Source organism: Leucopleurus acutus (genome assembly GCF_964270905.1).
Source record: "Leucopleurus acutus genome assembly, chromosome: 5".
In the NCBI taxonomy this organism is placed as follows: Eukaryota; Metazoa; Chordata; class Mammalia; order Artiodactyla; family Delphinidae; genus Leucopleurus; species Leucopleurus acutus.
The window spans coordinates 49968128-49995008 of record NC_139147.1 but is presented as its reverse complement, the minus strand read 5'-3'; the positions used below and the strand labels follow the sequence as shown (position 1 = coordinate 49995008).

Genomic DNA, 26881 nt, shown 5'->3' with positions numbered 1-26881 from the left:
GCACACCCCCATCCATAATCAGAGCTCTTTGTGGGCAGGAGACCCTCCTGGTCTTGTTTGCCTTTGTCCCTTCAGCATAGCTCAGTGACACCAGCATCTTGGGGTCCTCAAGATAAATTCTGAACAAATGAATTAAGGTCACAAATTTTCTTAGGGTCGATCTTCTCAGGGTCTTCCTCTGTGGTACATGGAGATTCTCATCCCCTTTCAGGACAATAGTTCTTAGCTGGGTTGCGGAGGGATCATGAACTCCTAGAATTTATATAAAAATATTGTCCATGTGTATATTTTCCTGGGACTGATTAGCTTTCATTTCTCCAATCCCACTAAAATTTAAGAACCAGCATTTCAGGAATAATCAATAATGTTCTTGACCTTCATAATACAATTGAACTTCTCCCACCATGTCAAATACAATATGATGCTCAATTAATATTTTTAGCAGATATTATGGAGACCGGTAACATTTAATTTTCAACAATAGAATACCCTTTATACATGAACCTAGGAGCACATGGGCAAAGCTGAAGCAATTATCTAGCTGACTCATGAAGAGAACCAAAATCATTATGAATGAAAATATTTTGATCTAATCCACATGATTTAGTAGTCTACTTAATTTTTCCCATACAGGACTATCCTTGGAGCAAACTCCAAAGGTGGTGACATCTAAGACAAAAATAGAAAACTAAGTGATTCTTCCTCTCTACACATCGCTTGCCTGACTGGCTAGCTAAACATGCAAATTCTGTCTGCGAAAAAAATTACATACATATATTTATATATATACACATGATATATATCTCAATTTTTATACCAGAGTAATTCAGCTCTAAAAAAAAAAAATGAAGGTACACACACGAACACGTACACACACACACACACACACACACACACACACACACACACACACACACACACGCTTTGTCTGGCATTTCTCCCAAATTGTTTTTCCAGCAGCAGGGTAAGACTGAAGTCAAGAGTAGAAAGCTCCTTGAAGGAGAGGCCTTGGGCGACCGTGGGAGGAGGGGCAGGGCTGCTGCTCTCCACAGGGGCCCCCTCCCTCCACACGGAACCTTGGATGTGTAATAATCAACCTGAATCCCTCTCCCTCACTCTCCCTTAGGCCCACTTCATAACCTCTCTGCACAAAACCCAGAGAGATGAATAAACGTTTTCAATAAAAAGAGTCAACAATACTCAAGCTGTAGACTTGGAAATGGTCATGGGCACAATATTCTAACTGCCCTCCGGGAAAAGATAAAGGAGATTCAAAGAAATCTCTTTTTCCTGTCTCCTATCTCCCACCACGTCTTAAAAGCCCTGCCCTTAGAATAATCAAGCTTTTCCCCTTAATCCCAAACAATAATTTATCAAGAGGAAAAACTGATCTCTTCTTCTTCACTGGGCTAAGTGGTCACGCTCATTGAATCTTCTTTTTGTCTTTGCTAGGATTAACCAATAAGACTATATTTAAACAAGCAAAAGAAAAAATGGTGCTAAATGAATTTTAGTGTAACACCCCCCAAATCACAATATTTTTACTTCAATTAATTTTAATTCCCAGGAGAGTGAATGCCTCTTTCAATTCTATTTTTGGTGTTCAATGCATGCATAAATAAATGAATAGTGTAGACTAGTGGTTCTCACTCAAGGTGGAAATATTTGAAGTGGTGTTTTGATTTTCACAATGACTGGAGAGAGCGTGCTCCTGGGATTTCATGGGTAAGACTGTGTATGATAACATTTTGAAATTCAAAGGACAGTCCCACAGGATGAAGAATTTCACACTGGAAATGCTAACAGCCCTCTTTTACAAAACAGTGGTGTGGATCATTCAGTGGTAAACATGATAACCTAGAAGATTCTAAGTTTCTCATTCTATATTTCATCTTTCTTCCTGAATGAGGTCACTAAGAAGCAATAGGCCAAGTGATCCATCGCCAAACTCACTGGAATATAAAAGATACTTCCATGAAACGCATGAGGAACATAGCTAATTATCATTAGATAATTAGATAATAACTGTAGAGACATATTCCTCAGCATCACTCACACAAAATAATGTTGGTTAGAGTAGCACAGTTAATCTCAGCCCCCTCAACCACCAGCTACAATAAACAGAACCACTATTGGAAAATAAAATTGTATGATTGGGAGCAGAAGCCTCGAACAGGCAAAGGAAAGCTATTTGTTCAGTTTTATTGGAAATTTTTCTCGAAAGACAGATTGGGCTTCTGATTATTTCATGAAATTGGGAGATTTTTTAGTTATGATCCCCAAACCTAGCACACAATTTCACACTAATCTTACCACTAAATTGTTTCCACAGCCCTCCAAGGTGCTGAGATTGATGATGAAAATGACCACTGCAGGAAAGGTGTTGTTATTGATGAACCCCCTGCAGTGGGAATCCCCATGCCTTCCGTTCAGTGCCAGGTCTGTTTCAGAATAACCGGAGAAAAGTACTGTGCAAAAATTAATCTTCATTGTAATGGCCTGGACCCCACAGTAGACATTGATGTCTCTTTCAGCTGAAATAAAAAATATAAAAAAACAAACAAATCACGAAAGCACAGCATGGGGTCCAAGAATAACCTTACCATCCCCTGAGGTATTTTCATCCCCTTGGTCTGTTTAACTCATTCCTATACTTGAATACACCATAATCCAACGTGAAAGTATTAGGAAAAATAGTCTTTGATTTAGTTATTTCAGGAGAGATCTTTGAGTGTAGAGATTATAGTGTATCTCTGTTTCCTTGTGCCCGGTACACAGTGGATGTGCATTAAATGTTTATTGGGTAGTGTAAAATGATTGGAGAATTGAGTGGAAAAAATTAGGCCACCGAGGAAATTCAGAAGAGAGTAACTGAATTATTTAGATCACCTGTCTAGAGTAGTGAGCCTCACTACAAATGATGCATTTTCTCAAGTGTAAGGAAGAAGCAGTTAAAATCCATCCTAAGCCAAATTGTTGAGCACTTTGGTGTTTTGTAACCCATCTTATCCAGGATGTATAAACAAAAGCCATCTATCCAGATTCCATTTTATTTTATTAAATTATGCTAGAGAGGAAGAGAATGAAAACTTATCTGTGGATATTACAGTCAGACACGCAGTCTACCCTAAGAAAAATTTGCCAATGACTATGCCTGAGTAAAAGCAATTAACTAGGCATGAAAATGTAAATACACAATTTGCAGTTTTCCATGATTCCATGAGTTATCAGTGATGGGATCCATTCCAGGTCTATAGAGGTGAGCAGGCACACACACACAAACACACACACACACACACCCCACACACAAGATTTTCATGTCTCTATTTAGTTATTTTCTGCATGTAATGAGGAAAATATATGTAGAAAATGGAGAATTTGGCTGTTGCTAGGCAATTCCCCAGTGTCAGAAGCTTTCAGTTTTATTGGTTTTGGTAACTGTTACAGATTGAATTGTTTCCCTCCCTCCAGAAAAAAAAAAAAGATACATTGAATCTTAACCCCCAGTACCTCAGAATGTGGTAATTAGTTTAGATGAGGTCATACTGGAGTAGGATGGGTCTCTAATCCAATATTACTGGTGTTCTTCTAAAAGATGTATCATGTGAAGAGACAGAGACACAGGAAGAATGCCATGTGAAGACAGAGAATTGGAGTGACACAACTACAAGCCAAGGAACTGCAAAGACTGCCAGCAAACCACCAGAAGCTGGGAAGAGGCCAAGAAGGATTCTGTCCAGAGTCTCAGATGGAGTTTAGTCCTACTGATACTTTGATTTTTAACTTCCAACCTCCGGAATTGCGAGAAAATAAATTTCTGTTGTTTGAAGTCACTCTGTTTATGCCACATTGTTACAGCAGACTTAGGAAATTAATACAGTAAGCTTACTACTTTTTACCACTCTTATTTTTTACCACTGAGATAAAGAATCTGAAGCATACATCTGGTTTTCAAAGTGTGAAAACAAACAAATAAAAATGGATTAGGCTGTTTGGAGAAATCACCTTGATTGTTCAAAAAAGGAAAAACAAGCATAATAAAATATTTTTTTGGTAAATGATCTAAGTAATATGTAAATGTCATTCATGACTTTTTGGCATAAAGTTAATTTGCTTAAATATATCAGTTCTAATCTATGGGTAAAAGTGTTCAACAGCATATTTCTTTGGAGTGTTTATTCTGCATACTGGCTTTTTGTTGGTAAAGTGAGTCATATTTTGAGGATACGAATCAATCAAAATGGAAATTTCTATATTTGATTATGATTTTAAACTCAATACAAAAAAGAAAAATTTTTTTCATAGCAAAAGATAGAAAGATGGAAAATCTTTTTCATGGCCAAAAGGCAAATATTAGGCTGCTTGGTACGGAAAACCCCAAGCAATATTCCCCTTGTAGGTGGAAAATAAAATGATAACCCACAGATGAAGCATACTTTGCCAACACAGAAAATAATAAATACCACTTAAAATTGGGAGAATATCTCTATTAGCTTTCAACAACATTAGCTGTTCATATGCAACTATAATTTTTAAATGATGCTCTTATTAAAATAATGAGTTCATTTTAACAAATGTTTGAATGTTTCAAACATTCAAACTTCAAATTACATCTTAAATCTGGTGATTTTTCTCCATCTTTATGCTATTCCTTGGTCTATGCCATAATTATATTTTCCCTAGAATATTACATTCACCTCCTAACTGGTTCCTTTATTTCAACTCTTAATGCCCTCTGATTAGTACAGCTGTTAAAACGTGAATCCAATCATGTTACCTCTTTGCGAAGATCTTCAACAGCTATTCATTTCACTCAGGCCAAAAGTCCAAATCTTGAACCAGGTCCTCAAGACTCTCTGTGATCCACCACCTGCCTACCTCTGCATTCTCATCTCCTCTCTACTATCCCCCTTACTCCCTACATCTGTTTCACTGAACTCTGTTCAGTTCTTTAAATGTATCACACTGAATCATAGAGGCCAGAATAGTGGTTACCTCTGAAGGAAAACTGTCTAGAATAGGGGAAACAAGGAAAATTTGGAGGGTGATAAAATTGTTCTCTATCAATCTGGGTGGTGATAACATGAGTGTATACATATGTTAAAATTTCAAGTCACACCCTTAAAATTGCTGCATCTTATTTTATATGTTATTCCTCAATAAAATACTGTATTTTAAAAAGCCTAATATAGGTTACACATGACCTTCAATCAGTTTTTTCCCCTCCGTAGGATGCTTCTCCTATTCCCAATCTTTGTCTGAGGAACTCCTACTCATCCCTCAGGTCTCAAATTTCATTGTCTTTTTCCCAAAGACTTTCCTGATCCCAAATCTAAATTATGCTACTCTGTCTTATGTTGTCGTATTGACTTGGAATCATATATGTATTTGTATAATTGTCTTCTCAATAAATTGAAAGTCCCAGAAAGCAGGAAGCTATGATATTCATTGATGTACTCCAGTGAGTAATTAATTAATTACTCACATAAAGTATGGGGCAATAGACTGCACTAAGGATGTACAAAGTAGTGGTCCTTTTTCTTAGGTAGATCACAGTCCATAAGAGGAGGTAGATGTGGCCCACATTTAAGAAAGATTGGACAGAGAACCATGGGGTGGCATTGAAAGAGAACCTTACCCAGACCAGTTGATTAGGAACAGCTTCCTGGAGAAGATGGCATTGAACTGAGTTTTGAAGTATCGGTAGGAGTTAGCTACAAAAAGGAGTGGGAAACTTACAGCACAAAGGGGACAGCATGAATGATGACAGAAGTGTGAAATAAATATGCTCAGGCTGGTTAGGAGCTGGACAGTTCATTTGAATTTAAAAAGCAAGGAGGAAATGGTAGGCAATGAGGCCAAGTAGCAAGCACATAGGCAAGATCACAGGAAACCTTCACATACAAAATGGTCTCCGTAAGGTAGCAAAATGTCTACTTAAATGTGAAATCAAATTCTCAACTACTAGACCGTGCACTAAGAACTCTTTATGCTTGGGGAAATAGCGAATGAGTATCATTGCATTACTTGGCATACCCTAAATGTATGGAAGTTAATACATATCATTAAATATGTTACAAAAGAGGTATCACTCCCTTAACGTAAACCAACTGAAGATTTTAGCTTCCTCACCTTTGTTTGAGAATTAATTGATGCCTATGCTAGCTTAACAATGGCAGTGATTGCTTTGTCCAGACACAGTGCTCTCTTCCGTTTTCTGCTTTATAACTGGAGACTTGTAACCCCTGCAGTGGAACTGAATTTGCTACAAGCTGATCCCACTTGGAGAAATGATAAAAAACTAAAGACTTTACAGTGTAAGAAAGGATCTGTTCAAATCCATCCTAACCTAGCTTTCTAAAGACTTTTCACTGTCCCTTCCAAGGAACACATTTTTCCCTGGTTGTAGATACTAAAGACATCTATTCAGCACTTTTCCATTTGTGAGGCTTTGAGGGAAACAAAAATGCTACTTCAAGTTGCCAAAGAGCAATTTCTGCCAAAAGTAGAGAAATTTTTTTCTGTTACTGAATAACAGTTGCTCTCAACAACTAATTTTTTTTAGGCTTTTTATTGTCCAATCCCTGGCCTGAATTGTAATATCCCTTTGAACAACACTGCAGTATTAAACAATCCAATGAATACAAGCTAATGACAAAAAATAATCAAGGAATAAACATCTTTAGATGTTTGGTTTCTAGTGTTTTCTGTCTAAAGATACTAAGTATGTCTAAAATGGTAGGCCTGCATACAGAGTTTATGTGCAGTTATGCTGCCAAAAGGGTGATTTTTCCCCTGATATTTAACCAAGCTAAGTTATTCATAGAAAATTTAAAAATGCAGTATTCAATTGAATTCAGATAAAAATAAAGAGATGTTCTGCACTCCTCTTACCTACCAATCAGGCAATGAGTTGGTCTCAGATTTTCTAAAATTATGCAAATTTAAATATCCTGTCACACTAAATATCCTGTCACCATCTATCTCACCATGTACAAAAACATAGCCTGATATGGGGTTCATAGAATATGGTTACCATATAAATGGAGTAAAAAGGAAATGGATCCAATTCTATATATGTGAATAAAAACATCACTCTACCTATTTATCTCCAAGAAAGTTCCATTCCTAGAACACCTAATATACTTTTCTCTTTAGACATAATTAATGACAATATATTCTCAGCATATGATTCACATATTTAACAAATATATCTATTTTCTTTTTCTCAACAATTCCATACTCAACTGGCTTACATCCAATTGCATCCAGATGAGGCTAATGATTCCTAGTTTTTGATACATGGAATGATTTTTATCTCATCTCAATACTATTAAGTTTGAGACCTACATTTTCTTTCAGTAGTGTCAGAATATTTAACATGTTCTAATTATTACCTGATTAATAAGGGCACAGATCAATGCAAGTATTCAAATAATTTGCACACATATATTCTGCAACACAAACACTCCAGAATTGAACTGAACTCAGCACTGCAGTGCAGTGGCTCAAAATGTTCCTTCACTATTGACCTGAAAATGTAAAAATCTGTATGAAAAGCAATTCTGGGTGTCAGTGTAGATTGTAAAAAAAGGGTGGGGTGCACAGGAGTTGAACACACAAAATCAGTGCCATCAGTTTTACACAAGCTAGAGGCTATTTGGTCCTATTTATTTTCAAGATCTAAACTACATGCCACTTCATGTTAACAAAGTATCCAAAAAAAGCATTTGTTTATATACAGTACATTAGTCTCTGTGCTAAACTCTGAGGATAAAGACATTAACAGGACTCCTTCACTTCAAGGAACTCATGGTTGGGTAAAGGACACAGAGAAAACACCAGACAATTGCAATGCAGTTGATAATGATATGATAGAGGTTTGAATACCACGTTATATACAACCATGTCTTGGTAGGGAACAGCTGTTTGGAAGGGATTGTTGGGAAGAAATGAAACAGTTCCAACTGGCTAAATTTTGTAAAAAATTGATTAGATGATGGCATGAAGAGAAGGGGATGTCAAACTTATGGTCAAGCTTCTAGCATTAGTGACTGGGTGGATTATTCCCTGAGATAAGGAATACAGGAAGGAAAAAGATGATGAGCTCAGTTTTTGAGAGGCTGAGGTACATATGGGACATTCAAGCAGAAATATACAGCAGGTAGTTGGAAATAAGAGTCTAATATTTAGAGGATAGAAAAGAGTAAGAAGTATAAATTTGATAATCAGCAATACTCAGTACATCAATTATAAACAATAATAATAGATGAAATACCCATTGAGAGCACTCAGGTAATAGAAATGGGCTGAGAAAAGAAAAACAATTTCTAAGGCTTCCTTTTGTAAGACTTCATTTTTCCAATGATATATAGTCATTCTCTTCCGCTCTACCCCACATCACATTAACTATGAGTCTACAATATCACCTACATTATACCTGGGAGTGGATATTTGCTTTCCCACTAGATTATGAACTCATTGAAAGCTCTGGGTTTTCCCAGCGTGCCTAACAAACATTCAGCAAGTGTTTATTAAAATGTTTAATTAAACTCTTTCACAAACAGCATGTATGATTTCTAACTTTTTTTTTTTTTTTTTTGGTACGCGGGTCTCTCACTGCCGTGGCCTCTCCCATTGCAGAGCACAGGCTCCGGACACGCAGGCCCAGAGGCCACGGCTCACAGGCCCAGCCGCTCCGCGGGCACGTGGGATCCTCCCGGACCAGGGCACGAACCCGCATCCCCTGCATCGGCAGGCGGACTCCCAACCACCGCACCAACCACTTCCTAAAAAGTTAGGAAGCCCCTAACTTTTTAATATCAACTTTCAAGATTCACAGAGAAAATAGGTGCTCAATGATATAGGTTCATCTTGACTGTTCATCCAGAACTCATATTTCCTATCTGTACTCTGCCAACTGCCTGAGATGATTCCTGTTTTCAGACTTTTAGAGGAACATCAAAATTCTCTATGTCAGATATTTTCTAATTCAACACACTAAATAATATGAAATTAATAGGTTTTTGCTATTTGTTTAGGTATTTAGCTTTTTTAAGTGCATTAGTCTGGCAATTAATTATCTTGCTTTATTATTAATAATAAATTTTTTAAATCATTTCCCCTTAACAGCAAGGGATTTGCTAATCCCTACTGTCATTAATAGCAAGCAAGTGCGTGACAGCCAGTTGGGGTTGGCATAAACACTCTGGTATGTAACAACATAAAGCTGGCAAGACATCATGAGTACCACACTCCAATCAGCACTTCATATGAATATGCATTATACAGAATCTTAGTAAAATGCAGATTCTGATTCAGTAGATCTGGGATGGGGCGTGATCTTTACATTTCTCACAAGCTCCCAGGTGATGCCAATGTTGCAAGTGAAGGGGAGCAGAATATGCCACCCCAAAATATGCCTCTTTGGCATAAGGATTACCTTAAATTGATTATTTTTAAGAAACAGCAGATTTCCCTGGTGGCGCAGAGGTTAAGACTCTGCACTCCCAATGCAGGGGGCCCAGGTTCAATCCCTAGTCAGGGAAATAGATCCCACATGCATTCTGCAGCTGAGAGTTTGCATGTCACAATTAAGCAGCCCACGTGCCACAACTAAGACCCAGTGCAACAAAATAAATAAATAAATATTTTTTTAAAAAAAGAAAACAGAAATGGCAGACATAGGAGAATCCCTGAAAACAAATGGAAGTTACTCTTCTGAAAGAGACATTTACATTTATAAGGGAAATCTCCATTTGTAAGTGCATCTCCTTCTCTGTACCAGGAGGGAAGAGGGGAACTAAACCTCCAGAAACTCTTACAAAGGAGGCTACAGACCTAAATCTGCATAACAACCATACTCCTGTTTACTGTGATTTACCTGATGACCTCCCATAACTGGCTTCCCCACCACCACCATCTCTTTTGTCTTTAGCTTGAGATGGTATTTAAGGTAGTGGCTTGGGCCATTTCAGGGAGTTACTCCGTTTTCCTGGGTATCACCCATGAATATAGGAGGTTTACATGTTATTAAACTTCTATGTTTTTTTCTATTAATCTGTCTTTTATTATAGGGGGCTTCAGCTAAGAACCTAGAAGGGTAGAGGGAAAATTATCTTTCCTCCCCTACACAAGTCTCTTAACCAACTGAGTCACTTAGTCATAACTATACATTTTGATTGGGCAGGAAGTAATCCTTAGGTGGGTTCTACCAGGTGGGATTAAGCACTCCCACCAAACTGTATGATTTATAGGCTTACAAGAGGGAGAGGTTTGGATGAAAAAGGGACAGGAAAGAGAGAGAAACAAATTGTAAAGGGCATGGGTGTGTGTCTGAGTCCCTTCCTTTTTGAGGAACTAACTGGTTTGAATTACAATGAAAGAGGGTTGTGAAAGGCTTTGTGAGACTGAACCCAAATGAGTCTACTTTAGTGCTCAGGTGGCAATGTGTGAAATAAAATTGGGAAGAGGGTCAGTCTTCTCCTTCCCCACCTCTACCCCATGCTACAAACCATAGCAGTTTAATAACCAGAGGAGCAGGACAGTTACCTCAAATGGCAACTAGGCCCTGGGCACTCCTCGAAACAATTGAAAGAGAAGTGTGAGGCTGCGTGAGTCTATTGTGAGCAACTGACGGCTCTGTGCAGTTCAGATGCAGGTATTCCCATGAATATGATTGCACCTGGATCCATGGGCTGGTTTATACATACTTAAAGGTAGCATTGGTTTAAAACTGATTGTATGAACCAAAACCTATTCAGTATAATAGGAGGAGTCTTTCCTGTATGCTGAGGACTGTGCTGCTTTGTAGTACCACAGAAATCTCACCTGGAAATAAAGGACACTCATCCCTCAGTATCCATGGGGGATTGATTCCAGGACCACCCTTGGATACTAAAATTTAAAAGAAATCCATGGATGCCGAAATCCCTTACATAAAATGGCATATGCAGTATTTGCATATAACCTATGCACATCTTCCTATATATTTTAAATCATCTTTAGATTACTTATAATACCTAATATGATGTAAATGTTATGTAAATAGCTGTAAATACAATGTAAATGCTATATAAATGTTTGCTGGCATGCAGCAAATTCAAGTTGTGCTTTTTGGAACTTTCTGGAATTTTTTTTCTGAATATTTTCATTGAGGTTGGTTGAATCCACAGATGTGGAACCCATGGATATGGAAGGTCAACTCTAATTTATTTCCTGGACTCCAAGAGATATTCCAAGACTGTATAATCTTAGCAGATTATAAAAGTAATTTATATATCACTTTTACTTCTATCTCTATAAAATGAGAGTAGCAATATTTGGCACTACATAAACTTAAAATTGCTTAGAAAACAGATGTTATATTTGTTGTTTTAACACAATTTTTCAAGTTTTTATACGATATTGAGCAAGAAGTTTAAAAGGGGTATTGATATTTCATCTACCCAAAATACCAGCAGCTGATGAAGAATTTAAAGTGGATTAGGAATTCAGCTTTCCCCTCTGTATTGAACAGGTTCCTCACCACCTCAGTTTTCCCCTTCTGTTTCTCATTAGCAAATGCAAGCTGTTGTCTGCAGGGCTGAAAGAAATGCATACGCAGTCCTCGATAAACTTTGCAGGCTTCTATTCACACTTGCTAGAACTAGAAGAGTTTGGTCATCTTTTTCAAGCAGAAAAAAGCATATAGGTTTTACTTATACAAGTAGAGGAAATGAAAAATCCATGCAATAAAGAACTTTGTTATTAAAATAAAGAAGAACAATTCAGAACTCTGAATTGTTCAGTCACTGAACTTGCTGACTAATTCCTCTTCTCTCCACTGCACTTTATCACTGAAGGTTAATCAGGATGTGATCTGCAATCGCTGTCTCGATCAGTTCTTCTGCCAAGGCAGCAGAATTGGCCTTTCTTACCTACACAGAGAGACAGAACGTATTCCCTGGGATAATTATTCCATAATCCACTCTTACTTTGTCTTTGGGCACAGAACAGTGCAATGGTTAAGCAAAGCCTAACACAAAATCAGGCAGCTCATTTTACTTGACCTGCCCATGAAGTCTATCACTGAAATAGGTGATTCTCTATTTTATTTCCTGGGGAACACTGGTACTCATTGAAATATTAATAAATATTATCAGAGAAAAAATTTCCTTAGTCAAGCTGGTCCTGAAAAAGCTAAACAAATTTTCCTACCATATGATTTTTCAAATTCTTTAATGTAGCAGTTTCCATTGTGATTCTCCATTTACACATAATTTTAAAATTTTAGTTTTATTGAGATACAATTGACATACGGCATTATATAAGTTTAAGGTGACAGCATAATGACTTGACTTACACTTATTGTGAAATGATTACCAAATAAGTTTAATTAATATCCATCATTCATATAGATACAAAAAAAAAAGGAAAAAAACGCGTTTTTCCTTGTCATGAGAACTTTGAGGATTTACTCTCTTAGCAACTTTTAATATATTTTAAATATAGCATACATCAGTGTTAACTATAATCATCATGTTGTACATTACATCCCTAGTATTTATTTATCTTATAGTGTGAAGTTTGTACCTTTTGACCACTTTGATCCATTCTCCCATGCCCCCACCCCTGCCATCTGGTAAGCACAAATCTCTTCTCATTTTCTATGAGTTTTGCTTTTGTTTTTTAGATTCCACATATAAATGAGATCGTATAGTATTTGTCTTTCTCTGTATGACATTTCACTTAGCATAATAACATTTGCAGTCCATCCACGTTGTCACAAATGGCAGGATTTCCTTCTTTTTTATAGTTGAATAGTATTCCATTGTGTGTGTGTGTTTGTGTGTATGTGTGTGTATCTCACAACTTTATCCATTCATTTGTTGATAAACACTTTGGTTGTTTCCATGTCTCAGCTACTGTAAATAATGCTACAGTGAACATAGGGTACAGATGTCTCTTTGACATAATGATTTTGTTTCCTTTAGATATATACCCAGAAATGGAATTGCTGGATCATACGGTAGTTCATTTTTATTTTTTGAGAAATCTTTAAACTGTTTTCCATAATTGCTGCACCAATTTACATTTCTACCAGCAGTGCACAAGGGTTCCCTTTTCCCACATTCTCACCAGCATTTATCTGTTGTCTTTTTGATGACAGCTATTCTGACAGGTGTAAGGTGATAGCTCATTGTGGTTTTAATTTGTATTTCCTTGAGGATTAGTGAGCACATTTTCATGTGCCTACTGTCCATCTGTATGTCTTCTTTGGAAAAATGTCTATTCATTTGCCCACTTGTAATTGGATTATTTGGTTTTTGGTATAAATCATTTTTTAAACTTAGTATTCAAGATTCACTTTAAGGCATCATGGTTTGATGGAAAGAGCTCTAGTGTTATATATCTGACAATTGCTAGCTTTGCAGTATTAGAAAAATTCTAATCCTCAATCTCCATATCATAAAGTAAAAATTAAAAAGTTTTGTAGGTTTATTGTAAGAAATAAAAGAGAGAATTACATAATGTGCCTAGCATTCTACACATGGAATTTATTTCTTCTTAGCACTATTTCAAATAGAATACAAAATGACAAGTCATAAAACATTGACTTACGTTCAGTTTCCCATGACTGGTTAGTTCACCATAAAACAATGTCAGGCCACAAAGTTTCTGGTGTCATTAACCTAATCTCTCCTTGATTGTGCCTTTATCATTAAAGACTTCTTTAGAGGCTTGAAAGTTTAGGCCAACCCTTACATATACCGTCTTCTAAAAGAGGGGCTGGTTCCAGAAGGTATCCATTAGTTGCAGAGGCCAAATGCATTTATCTGTATGTTTCACTTTGACCAAATAATTCTTTGGTACTCTAAAAGTCAACTATGGATTGCATTTTATTCTTGGAAGATCATAATTATAATGTCAGTTGGGCATGAGTCTATTCCCTGCTACTAGCTTAGATAGGCAAGAGTTAACTTCCTTTAAAATTAAATGGTATCCCTTTAAATTTAAAATGAATTAGGCCATGGTGGTTCCCTTGGCTTAAGGATAAATGGCATGGAAATTAAAGAAAATAGTTCTAATGTCATGAAACAGCAAAGGTCAGATAGGGTGAGATGATTACTCTCATCATTATTAACATTACTTTGCATTTAGATAGCTCCTCTCCTTTGCCAGACTCATTCTCATTCTAGCCCATTGCTTAGTATCTGAGCAGCTTGTGGGGCTCCTAATGACATCAAGGGTGATCCTGATGTGGAAGAGAAGCCACAGGTCAAGAGGGGAGTGAGCAATTAACCTTCAGGCTTTATTTGCTCACTCTGGTCTTTTGCACACAACCTGCAAAAATGGGCTTACTTGAAAAGACTACCCATATAAACTTAAAGCCTCTCATGGAACTTCTGATTTATCTGAATTTTAGGGTTTTTTTAATATAAATTTTAAATTGCAACAATGTGTGTGTGTGTATAAATTTGGAAAGTTTGGATATTTTTTGTCTAAGCCCAAAAGTACTAAAAGTGTTAACATGCGTAAGGACAAATACAAATTAAAAATAAGAGGTTTAATTCTCCCTGTTGAAAATAAAGGAAGAGACCATTTATATCAGAAAATTTGTAAGTACTTTCTCTTCTCCTTGAAATGTATATAAATCCTTTTGAAAATTAGATAGGACTTTTGTCAGCTTTATGATGCAGGGACGTCTTTCTCAAGGACTTGGGAACCATCTCTTAGAAATGTAAACATCAAGGAAAATAGTATCCTTATCTCACAGTCTGGGGAGGGTGGGAGCCTCACTTCCGTGGGAGCCTTGCTCCAAATCACAAAAGTACCTCCTTTCATAAAGATATGAGAATTTTATCTTCCCTCTGGAGAAAGCTACTACACTAACACAGATGGTCACCTCAATTACCAGATAAATTCAGGACGAACTATACATGACAAATGGTGCTGTCAAGTCCTCTTACTTGAGAACTAATTATTTATTTTGAAAACATGTATGCAATGGGTTGCCTCTGCTTGACTATGTAAAAGAGTGAGATTCCTTTGTCTTTGCAAACTTTTAATGAATTGCCTGTGTTGAGCATCACATTCTGGTTTAATGCTTATTCAATGATAAACGTGTTCTCATTTCTACTACCTTTGTGGAAAGACTTTTTGGGTTGGGAGAAGATTTTGTTTTTAGTTATATTTCCCCAAACATGACTGTGCTTTTAACTGGAATAATGGATTCAAGAAAGTAATAGAACACCGTCAGCTGTTCTCAATCATAATGCATACGAGACTCATCTGCAGGATTTAAAATACAAATTCCCAGCACCATATTCAGAGATTCTGACACTACATATCTGGGGGAAAGCAGTGAAGTCCACACTGAATGACTATCTCAGGCGATTTTGACGCTGATGGTCAGTGGGCACCATTGTAAATGGAAGTTTTAACATAATTTTTAAATTTTACCATATGAAAAATACTTCCTTTTGCTGTCTTAGTCACTCCTTGGCTTATTTACAGGTTTTATTTACCTTTACAAGTATAATACATCATCAGCTAGTTCCTCTCTGCCGAGCAATCGTCTTACATTCTGGCCTTCTCTTTTATCCATAACAGGGTAAGACTTGACTACCCTTCCCAGGCCCCAGCCAGGCCTCTGCCCCTCACTCTCTGAGGGCCTCTGCCTTCCACTTCAACCACGAAGATGAACATAATTAGCATCTCTCAACTTCTCTGCCTCTTTTATTTCTCTTCTCTCCTAAATCAAACAAACAGCTGCCACTTTTCCAAGGTTAACTCCTCCACCTGTACCTTTGATCTCTTCCATATTTTCTTTCCTCATTACATCAATTATTTCTTTGTTAGTATTCCTAGTCTCTGAATACTTTCCCTTTGCTCATGTAGACTCAGGTGTCTCTAGTCCTCTAATCTAAAAATCTCCTTTCTCATTTAAACTGCTGGCTCAGTTTACTCCTCCCTTTCTTTCGCCACCAGGTTATTTAAATAGTAGTCTATTTCCACAACTTTCCTTTTCCTACCCCTCATTCATTGCTCACTCACTGCACAGGGATTCAACCCTCACACAGCTATTTTTGGTTTCAACCTCTCTCCTCGGACCCAGGTCCATATTTCCGACTTCTGAGTAGAGGCTGCCACTCTACTCTCTAAGAGCACTTCAAAGTCATTATTTTCGAACCCAAACTTCCTTTCTAAAACATGCAAATGCCCTATACTTTTGGCGTCAGTTAACAGTATCAACATCCAGTTATCTAAGTTCAAAACAGCCTCTAGCCTTCTCTTTCTCTCACTTCCCAAGTCAAATCAGTTCTCAAGTTCTGGGGAGTCCACCACAAAATACTGCATCTCTTAATAACTGACTCCTTCTACTGCTCCCATTGTCACTGTCTTTGTGACATTTCTCTCTGCCTCTAGTCTCTTCTAACTTGATTCTGTCCTTCATACTTTCCCCAACGTCTGCTTTCTGAAACAAAATGTGACCACATCAAATCCTTAAAAAGGTATGTTTAAAAAGATGCAATGGCTCTTCATTGCTTACAAAATGAAGACAAAACACTTTTATTACACAAATAATACAAAAAGTATCCTTGCCAAAACAATTGAACCTGAATTTATTCAAACCTCTAGCTCTCATTAGTTGACAGGTTATACAGGAAAAGAGAAGCATGTTAAATGACTCATAAGAGTTACAGTCAACCAGATCCAGAGTGTTGGAATTCTAAGAAACAAATCACCAAATTATTTAAAGAGATAAATGGCATTTTAGAAAAGCAAGGGACTTCTATAAATTAAGACAGACTTAAGAAACACATCAACAAATGCACCATGTGGATTTAGAGGCAAATTGGCTGAGTATAAGATGATATTGAGTAATTATTGCTAAGTTTATTAGATATACAAGTGTAATGACTTTTTTAAGTTCTTTGCACTTATATATATAATGAAACATGAATAATGAATTTATTTTTAAATATTTCAGAGATGGAGGTAGTAAGAAGGAGAGATAAAATTTATAAATGTTGACAACTGATGAAGCTGTATGATTACTATGAGTGCTTTTTTACTAATCTCTACTTTTGCATATGTTTGCAATTTTCCATAGTAAAAAAAAAAAAAATCCTATCATTTGTGGTATTCAAAATCATTAAGAACCATGCCTTAACTTATCTTCGTAAACTTGTCTTTGGACATTCCCCATCCTGACCTCCTTATTTTACTAAACCTGTCAAGTACTTTCATACTAGGTCTGGGCTCATGAAGCCATTCCTACATACTCTTGTCTTTATTCGGGAGCAAGCCAGATTACCTCTCCTCAAATAAATTAGAAACTTCACATCAACTACCTACCTACCTACTGATTGCTCTATGCAGGTGTGTTGTTACTCTGGCATGCTCCAAACACAGGAGCATGTAAAACATTGCAGAAGGTATTTCAGTTTGCAATACATAAGTAGAAAAGTAGTTTCAGATCATCTAGTTCTTATTTTGTAACTATTGAACTGTGGTTCTATAACTTTAGCTGATATAAAAAGATGACTACTTAAGTGAAACCTTAAATTACCTCTAAAAAGTGCAGATTTTAGGAACCTGTGGGACATGTCCATCAATATGGTCAAAATCTCATGTCTGTCATAATATTGATGGGTTGCTATGAAATGCATTCTGAAGCTGGCGTGCGTACTTTGGTGGTGACCGACATTTCATTGAAATAGTATTTTTTTGAGTATTGCATAATATTTCACAGTCATTTTCTGAGTATTCTTCCTAAATAAATTTATCAGCATATAAGGGCAATTTTTAAAGTCTGAATTAATTTATGAGAAAAACATCCCTCAATTAGACAAATTTTGAATGACATTAGCCTCTCCCAATTTTATCAACCATTAGCCAATATTTTTCACATCTGTGAGCAGTGATTATAATAATATAAACTACAATGTACACTTTGTATGTTAATGTGGTTATAAGTTACAACTTCAGAAAAATGTCTTTTGTCATTTGCCATTTGTTAACATCCACTTAATATAGACAGATATCCCCCTCATTTTCCATATGTATTTAAATGATTTACTATTCAAACATAATCGCTCTTTCCAGATACAATTAGAGAAAAGATTGGGTTCAAACTTACCAGGAAATCTACTGTGGAGGTTGGTGTCACAATTGTAGCCATTGAACTGAGCAGACCCTGGAAGCACTCTAATTGTTAGAAGCAAGAGCAACCATATCCGTTCCATTGCAAAACCTAGAAAAGAGTTACTTTTCATGTGGACATCACCAGCCTTCACTCTCACTTGCTGGGTAGACTGAGGCTGATCTCAACTCACTGTTGGATAGGCAGGCTGTCTACATCCATGTAGGCAAAGCTCGTTAAAGACCTAAGGATTATCAGAAATAATTATCAACAATGAGGCAGAGATTTTGGCTACAATATTTCAAAACTATTTTTATTCTTTGACTCCAGTTTGCAAGCGTGACAAAGCTAGGCTTTTGTAGTAGAAGAACTAAGATATAAATCATAACATTTGCAAAAGAAAGATTTTTATTATAAATAGGAAGAACTCAAACCAAGTATTTAGCAGATTAGAACAGCATAGCTAGGCAGACTGACTGATTTGGAGGCAATGCTACCCTTTAAAGTACCAATATCCATAGTCAGAGGGATTTAACATTCAAGAGTTGATTTTCAGAGAATTCTCAATTCTCTCAATGACCAAATAATGTCAAGAAAAATTTCCTCTCAACAAAGGAATTCCAGGATACTACTACTTCACAAAATCAATGGTTTGTATATCATTTTCCTAGGAAACACAGGAATAAAGCAAAAGGGAGAACAGAAAAATACTACGTGTAGAATGACATCCTGGTTTCTCCAATGGCTGCTCATTGGTGGTTGATAATTGATACAGAAGTATGAAAACCTTGAATTCTTAGGAGAGTGTAATGGAAATTGTCAGTGTGTGTTGAACAAATAAATATAAATTGACTTTAATACTTAAACTCCAGTCAGTCTGGTATTTAATTTTTTTTCCTTTATGGCCTTTTATTGTCCTGATAAAGTTAAAATATCTTCCAGAAGTGCCCAACTTATTCTCAGAGCATAGTTTGTGCACTGGAAAAAAATCTTTTGGGTTGGTGGTTTTGGTCTATGTATAAAAAACAAAAAGAAAATAAAACTGCAAATGGCTTATTCAAATAATTTATTGCATTTTTAAAGCTTTGGGCTTGGGGGAAAAAAAGATGTTTTAGCTGTCCTTAAAGATCTGCCCTTAGATGATCAATCAAGTCTTTAGCAAAAGGAAGGAAATACATCTTGCTTTTGAATTGTCATTTTAGTAGAACATGTTTATGGTGAACAAAGTCACTTTGGTGAGGATGTGGGAAAGGAAAGCATGAGTTTACTCCCCAAAATAGACACAAAAACTATTAATTAAACAGGAGCTTCCTTCCTTACGCACTATAACATACCACTGAGGCACAAACCTAGTCACTTTAGGAAGAACAGCCACATGTCTGGTTAGCTCTGATCCGCTAGGACACTCCAGAAACAGAAGACTCACACAAATGGCTGACCCAGACCCTGGGGTCTCTTGGCCATGCCTATGACTTCAATGTCTAGCTCCTCAGGACACTCCAAATAGACGAAGACAGCCTTGCTCTTTTGGAGTCTTTGGAAGACTTTTAGGAAAGACAGCAGCTTGTGTCTGAATGGTACATCCCATCACACACACAGCAATGCAATGCCCCGCCGCTTCCTTCTCATGATGGGTCCCATTAACTCCTAGAAGGCACTGGAGACTCTAGACTCACACTGTTGTCTCTCAATCTAAAGAAGTCTCCCGTCCCTACGGATTCAGAGTCAGGAATTTTCAAAAGTGAGTTATTTTTATTATTCAAAAAGGCTTTCTAGCTTTTATATTGTCTCACAGGAGAAAAATAATGCTTATTGAGTGGATGCTGTATACAAAGAAGGCAGTGTGTTGCCAGATCATTTACCTATAGTCTCTCATTCAAATCCTTATAAACACTGGATGATACTGGAATCACCACTCCATGTATAGAAAAGGAAAAATAAGTCTCAGGATGCTAAAGTGACATGGAAAATAAGTGAAGGGACTAGAATTCAACTCCAGAACTTTCTGATAAGAGCTTGCTGCACAAGCTACCTAAATATCATCTGTTATTAAATAAATTTCATGTTATTTTGGTTGCCATTTATCATCAGTTGTTTTCTTTAGCTTTTAAAATCGTGTACCCTTTATTAGATCTTTTCATATAAAAATAAACAAATTCTTACATAGTGAATGCAATTTGTTTAATAGATGTATTGAATAATATGGGCATTGTGAGGAAGAAAATTATTTTTTAAAAAGGGAAAGGAGGTCCTGATTGTGGAAACAGTGAGAATTATTACTACAGACTAAACTGGACACATCTATGTTTAGCAAAAATGGTTAAGAAACACGTGCTACTTGAAATGGACCACTAATAGCAGTAGTAAAGTCTTTGCTTTACAACATTAGATCAGATCTGAGGTTGTCCAAAAGACATATCTCTACACTTTGAATAAGACTTAGAGCTCTGTCATAGAGATTAAAACTCTTAATAAATATTTTTTTGACAAGAAGAAGGTAGAGGTAGAAGGCAGCTTGCTTTAACAGAAAATCCACTGATTTTGATATCAGCAGATACAGATTCAAATTCCCCCTCAGGCATTCTCTAGATTTAGCATTTGAAAACCAAGATGACGATTATAAGACTTTATAAACTACAAACACGTAAAGAACATAGCACAGTCTGGACATAAGGCACTCTCAATCCCATGGAGAGGGATGGTGACAGGGTCTGTGCTCCTTTGACTAAGCCACATGCTCTGGAGCTAGACTGCACAATACAAAGGTGTCCCATGGGCTAGTAACAGCCCTGATTAGTTACATCACATTATTATATTTATAATGTTATTTGTATTGGTCTGTGTTTTAATATTATGGTACATTAAGCAGGGGAATTTTGAAGGACACCACAACTTTTGTATAGGCAGTATCCACATTCTGATCCCTATAACATTGGCAGTGCTCATGGCATTTTCAAGACTTTGGGAGTTAATGAACTATTTTCTTGTACACTCCCCATCCTCAATCCTATCTCCATCATTTGCTCTGTACATAGAAAACTTGACTATCAACTCACAGTAGTAGCAAGCTTGGAGATGTTACTTGCCACAGTTTCTAGAATTTTTTTCTGAAATGGGAGCGCTTGGGGTTTGGAGACTGTGTTGAGATTCTTTACACTCATTGAAGCATAATGTCTTGTTTGCTCAGACTCCCCAGCTCCTGGGCATGTGCAATTCTAGACATGTGTACTCCAGTCTCGATCTGGCTTAAAAATCTTAGTTGAGCTTCATGTCACAAGGTAGAACCCAGTGTCTGTGGTTTACCCTGGGATGACCTGAAATGCTTGCTGTCCCATTGTGGCTCCAGCAAACTCTGATTAGAGAACCTGAGCAGAAGCATTTCCCATCTTCTCCACCATCACTAAGTGCAGCATCCAATGACCCTACTTTGATGCTTAACAGTGTTGTACAAGACTGTCTGACATGGTCAATATTACAAAACATTAGTAACGCATTCTTAGATAACAATGACCTTGAAGACATGTATCACAAGGTTTTTGTACATCTTTCTTAACTCAGTACCTCCATAAATTTAAATTGATTGCGATAGGGGAGGGAGAGGATTGTACGTATAACACTGAATTTTAAGGAATTCAGAAGTGTTGATTTTAAAGAGACACTTGCATCTCTTAAACTGGTATTGAGGCTCTGTGTTTTATACTTAGCGATACAAAGGAAGTCATATGCTGAGTGACTTGCTATCAAATGTCAATATTTCTCATATTAAGTTCTCGTTTTAAAATAACTTCTTCTAAAATATGAATTTCTAATTTATTTGCTTAAGATTGAACTTGGAGTCAGAAAAACATAATTTCACTTTTAATTCTCACTCAGTTTTATATAAATTGAGATAGTTCTGTCACACTGTTCTCTAGATTTTATACATTTAATAATCTTTTTTTGACCCTCCTTTTATTAAGATCTGTTAAGTGCCAGATTCTGTGCTACATTTAATATTCAACTACTAACATAGATTTAATTTTCACCCATGTTACTAATGTGGAAACTGAAGTCAAGGTTTTTAATGGACTTGCCCAGGGTCACAGACCTAGTAAATGACAGAGAAGAATTCAAAACTAAGCTTGATCTTTGGAATTATTGTAATACTCTGTTCGACTTAATTGGAGTTTGTCAAATAAATCAAATCAATGTCTTGTTAATTTTCAGAAAGTAAATTATATTAATAATGAATTCTTAAAATATGCTTTGAGCTAAGTGCTTCAGATGAGTGAGGCAAAATATTTTTAATATCTACATACTTGTCATGACTTTATTTCACTTATTCAGAGTGCATAAAAATATTATTATTTTCACAAATTGATTTAATGATACTGCCAGTGACTGTTAAGGGCTGATTATGCACCAGAATGTTTTCTTAAGCACTTTTCTAACCATATTTTCTAAGTATATTTTCTAACCATGATACAGGTAAATTATTCTCCTTATTCTGAGATGAAAAAACTGAGGCACAGAAATGTTAGGGAATTTGCCCAAGGTTAAACAGATGACCAGTATGAGAATCAAGATTCAATGTACACACCATATGATCCAGAAATCCCACTCCTGGGCATATACCCAGAGAAAACCATAATTCAAAGAGATACATGCACCCCAGTGTTCATTGCAGCACCATGTACAATAGCCAGGTCATGGAAGCAACCTAAATGTCCATCAACAGAGGAATGGATAAAGAAGATGTGGTACATATATACAATGGAATATTACTCAGCCATAAGAAGGAACAAAATTGTGCCATTTGCAGAGACATGGATGGACCTAGAGACTGTCATACAGCATTAAGTCAGAAAGAGAAAAACAAATATTGTATATTAATACATATATGTGGAATCTAGAAAAATGCTACAGATGAACCTATTTGCAAAGCAGAAGTAGAGACACAGCCATAGAGAACAAGTGTATGGACACCAAGGGGGGAAAGGCGGGTGAATTGGGAGAGTGGAATTGACATATATACAATACTATGTATAAAATAAATAACTAATGAGAACCTACTGTATAGCACAGGGAACTCTACTCAATGCTTTGTGGTGACCTAAATGGGAAGGAAATCCAACAAAGAGGGGATATAAGTATACATATAGCTGATTCACTTTGCAGTACAGCAGAAACTAACACAACATTGTAAAGCAACTATACTCCAATAAAAATTTTTAAAAAAGATTCAACGCACAGTGACTCCAGAAACTACCCTCAACTATTATATGGCATTGCCTTCCAGAAAATGACCCTTACAACAGTACCTCAAATGGAAATTTGGTGATTACTTGGTAAATTTAATCAATATTGATTTATTCCTACATTCATTTATCAAAATTATTGAATGCTTACACGTGCCTGGTAGTGTCCAGGGGAGCTGAGGTAATGCAATCAGAAAGAATTATTTGCATAGAACTTACATTCTAGTGAAAGAAGTCAGAAGAAAATGAAATCTATAAGTGGAATACAGAGTATATTTACAATTAGTGCTATGGAGAAAAAATAAAAGGAATGATAGGAAATTCTGGGGCAGAGGAGAGGGAGTTTTGAAATTTTAAATGGTCAGGGATATAAATCAGTCCATATAAATAAAGCTCGGGGGAAGAAAAACAACTTCATTTATGAACTACCACATCTACCTGTGTTTAATTTGTACCGCACTTTTTTTTTTTCTCTTTAGGCATTTCCCAAATAAAACAGATTTTCAGTGCATAAATTATTCTCTGGGAATAACTTGGACACTTTGAACAGACACATTAACCTTTCAGATGAATAAAGTTGGCTCTTAGTACCCAAGAAAAGTAATTTATTAAACAGCACCCCTGTGACATGAGAAAAAGTGAATCTGTTCAAAAGTGCTTTTACCTACTTTGGAGAAATAACTTTTGCAGAAACAATTCATCAAAATTTCATATTTCTTTAATTTTATTACCTTCATATGGGCTACTGTCTATGATACTCTTCTAGTTGGGAAAAAAATAGAAAATTCAAACCAAAAATCATTTCTTCAAATATTTAATTGTCAATCTAAGACATGCATTTTTTTAGTAAACTAAAGCAAATTGTTTAATCATACAGATTCGCAAAAATATGGAACGGGCTCTTCAGCATCAGTGATCACCCTAATCCTCTCATTCTCAGCCCTCCTGTGCATTTACTGACCTGCTACTCTGCACAGACTTGCTGTCCCCTACAGGGGGCTTAACCTCTTTCCTGGTGCTTCTGTATGACCCACCCAAGCCTGCTTCTCAGAAGAGTTCAGAAACAGTTCATTAAGCTTTAAATGACTGCAAATAGTTTGAAGAGTTCCCAGGGAAGGGGAGGAGAAGAAATGTACGTATTTTAATAGTGATCAGAATTTAAGTTAAAAGAATAAAGCTCTACTTCAGCCTTCAAAGGAACTAATAGGACCCAGGTAAGATCTGGGGCAAAAAGGCACTGAAGTCGTACAGGTAGGCAGCTGTCTTGCTCAGTCAAGTGTCACGGTGTTACATGGTCTTGCCTCTAGAAAAAGGACGTATTAGCTCACCCTCCAAAATGACCAGTTTTACCATGCTGGAGACAATGACTATTTAATGAAGAAATCTGTTTTTTGATCGGGTGTCTAGACTGAAGCTCTATGTTCTTTATTTCTGTGTTTGCACTGGGACATTAGAGGCAAATATATACTAAAACGAAAATGAAAATATAAAATTTTCATCAGAAATATCCATTATTATGTACATACACATTCTTTAACATAGAATGTCCTTGTCTTGCTAAACAAAGAATAAAACATACCGTGTACTTTCAGAATAATGCCTCAAACAGAGAAGGAAACAGGTTTAGTCGTCAAGAAAACATTCAGTAATTTTATGATTCTAAAGATATTGATGTATACTATGAGGAAATATGAATGCTATAAGTTATTTCTAAGAGTAAAACCTACTCCAATTTTTTCTGACACAAAGTGAGTGCTCATTTATTTCCCTTTCCCCACATTTCTCACCTGTCTTTCTGTTGAGGGTTTTCTCAAGTAATCTACAGCATTTAAATGATCTACAGTGTTTAGTTTAGAATATTTATTCTAGCACCTTAGTTTTTGGGGTACTGACAGATTGAACTAAGTCACTCTAAAAGCTTTTTAAAATAATTTACCACGTTCATTTTCAAGATATGTGTACATTTTATTCTTCTGAAGTATCTTTGAAGATATATTGACTTCCTTCATCCTTTCATGAAGTACAGTGATAACAAATTAATAATAAAGTGATAATTTATTTATCTTAAATGCCCATTTCTCTCTAATTAATTAAACAATTGACTATTAGTGTGATCATTTCAGAATGAAAATATTTCTCAATAGAGATGACGTACAAAATACATATGAGCTGGCATAGCACAGGAATCAGCCAATCAAAAGAGACACCATGCTGATATATTCTGGCTGGATATCAACCCACCTCCAAAAAATCAAAGGTTTTTCATGGGTACCAATAACAATAAAGATAACTTCATACTTTGGTCAACTCTTACCTAAGAACACAAGAGCCCCTTTCTATTAGTACTCCACTATTTGATAATCCTTGGTTAATCCATTCATTTATTTATTCATTCCACAAATTTTTATGAGCAATTTCTAAGTATTAGACTCAGGGCACTCGGAATCAATCCAGTGATGAGCAAAACAAGCATAGTCCTTACCCTCACAGAGTTTAAAAACTAGAGAGAAGAAAAGTCATTAATAATGGCATACATTAAAATATACTTAAATATATATTTGGTAAGTGCTATGAAAGAAAATAAAGAGTGCCTCAGGAAACTATAATACGTATTGACAGGAGGATGTTTCTAACACATTCAGAGAGATAGCATTCTATTGCGCAGTTAGGATCTATAGCTAGCTTATATAGTCAAAATTACCCTGAAAATTCCCTAAATTGCCCATCTCTATGTGGGATTCCTGAGTAATATAACAATATTTTGAATGAGTTTCCTCCTGATCACTTCTGTTGTCCCACAGCTCTTGATCCTTTTAGGAAGATGAGAATAGAACCTATATTAAAAGAAAAATATTGCGTAATTCTGACTTCCAAACAGCCTTATTTTAACTCAAAGTAGAGAAAATTGCATAAAGATCCATGGTTTTTGACTATAGAGACCAAGAAGATTTTGGTTCTCAAACATCTGGACTTTAAGAGCCAGAGTTGGAAGACTGAAGAGTTTGGAAGCCTAGAGTTTGTACTAAAGTCCACAGAGAAGGTGTGAGATATGACAGCCATGGTGGACACAGCAAGGGCAGTGATGCTACCTAAAGACCAAACAGATGAGAATTCCCTACTAAGGCCAATTAGGACCACATGATGATAAATGGACAAAATACCCTCACCAATGCCAGGGCAATAAGTATTTTTTTTAAGTAGCTAATGTATAGAATAATTACTACTTTTTAATAATTTTTCCTTTTTTTTTTCTTTAGTTATTCCAACATCTTAATAGACAGATTCGCCCATGTGGCCTATAGGCATATAGGTAGTGTATATAAGTCCATACCACTCTCTCACTTCGTCCCAGCTTACCATTCCCCCTCCCCGTGTCCTCAAGTCCATTCTCTATGTCTGTGTCTTTATTCCTGTCCTGACCCTAGGTTCTTGAGAAAAATTTTTTTTTTTTTAGATTCTATATATATGTGTTAGCATACGGTATCTGGTTTTCTCTTTCTGACTTACTTCACTC

General features: G+C 36.3%; 1 protein-coding gene across 1 annotated transcript in view; it reads right to left on the bottom strand.

The window, feature by feature from the left end:
• The window catches only part of ZPLD1 (zona pellucida like domain containing 1), a gene marked incomplete at its 3' end in the record, with an annotated part of 38952 nt that extends 20711 nt beyond the window's left edge, over window positions 1–18241 (bottom strand). The window contains exons 1-2 of the mRNA XM_082839388.1: window positions 18128–18241; window positions 2314–2534 (exon numbers count right to left, since the gene is read on the bottom strand). Coding sequence (XP_082695514.1) covers window positions 2314–2534; window positions 18128–18233 — 327 coding nt within the window. The 5' untranslated portion in view covers window positions 18234–18241. The remainder of the gene's footprint in view (window positions 1–2313; window positions 2535–18127) is intronic.
• Window positions 18242–26881: the final 8640 nt, after the last annotated feature.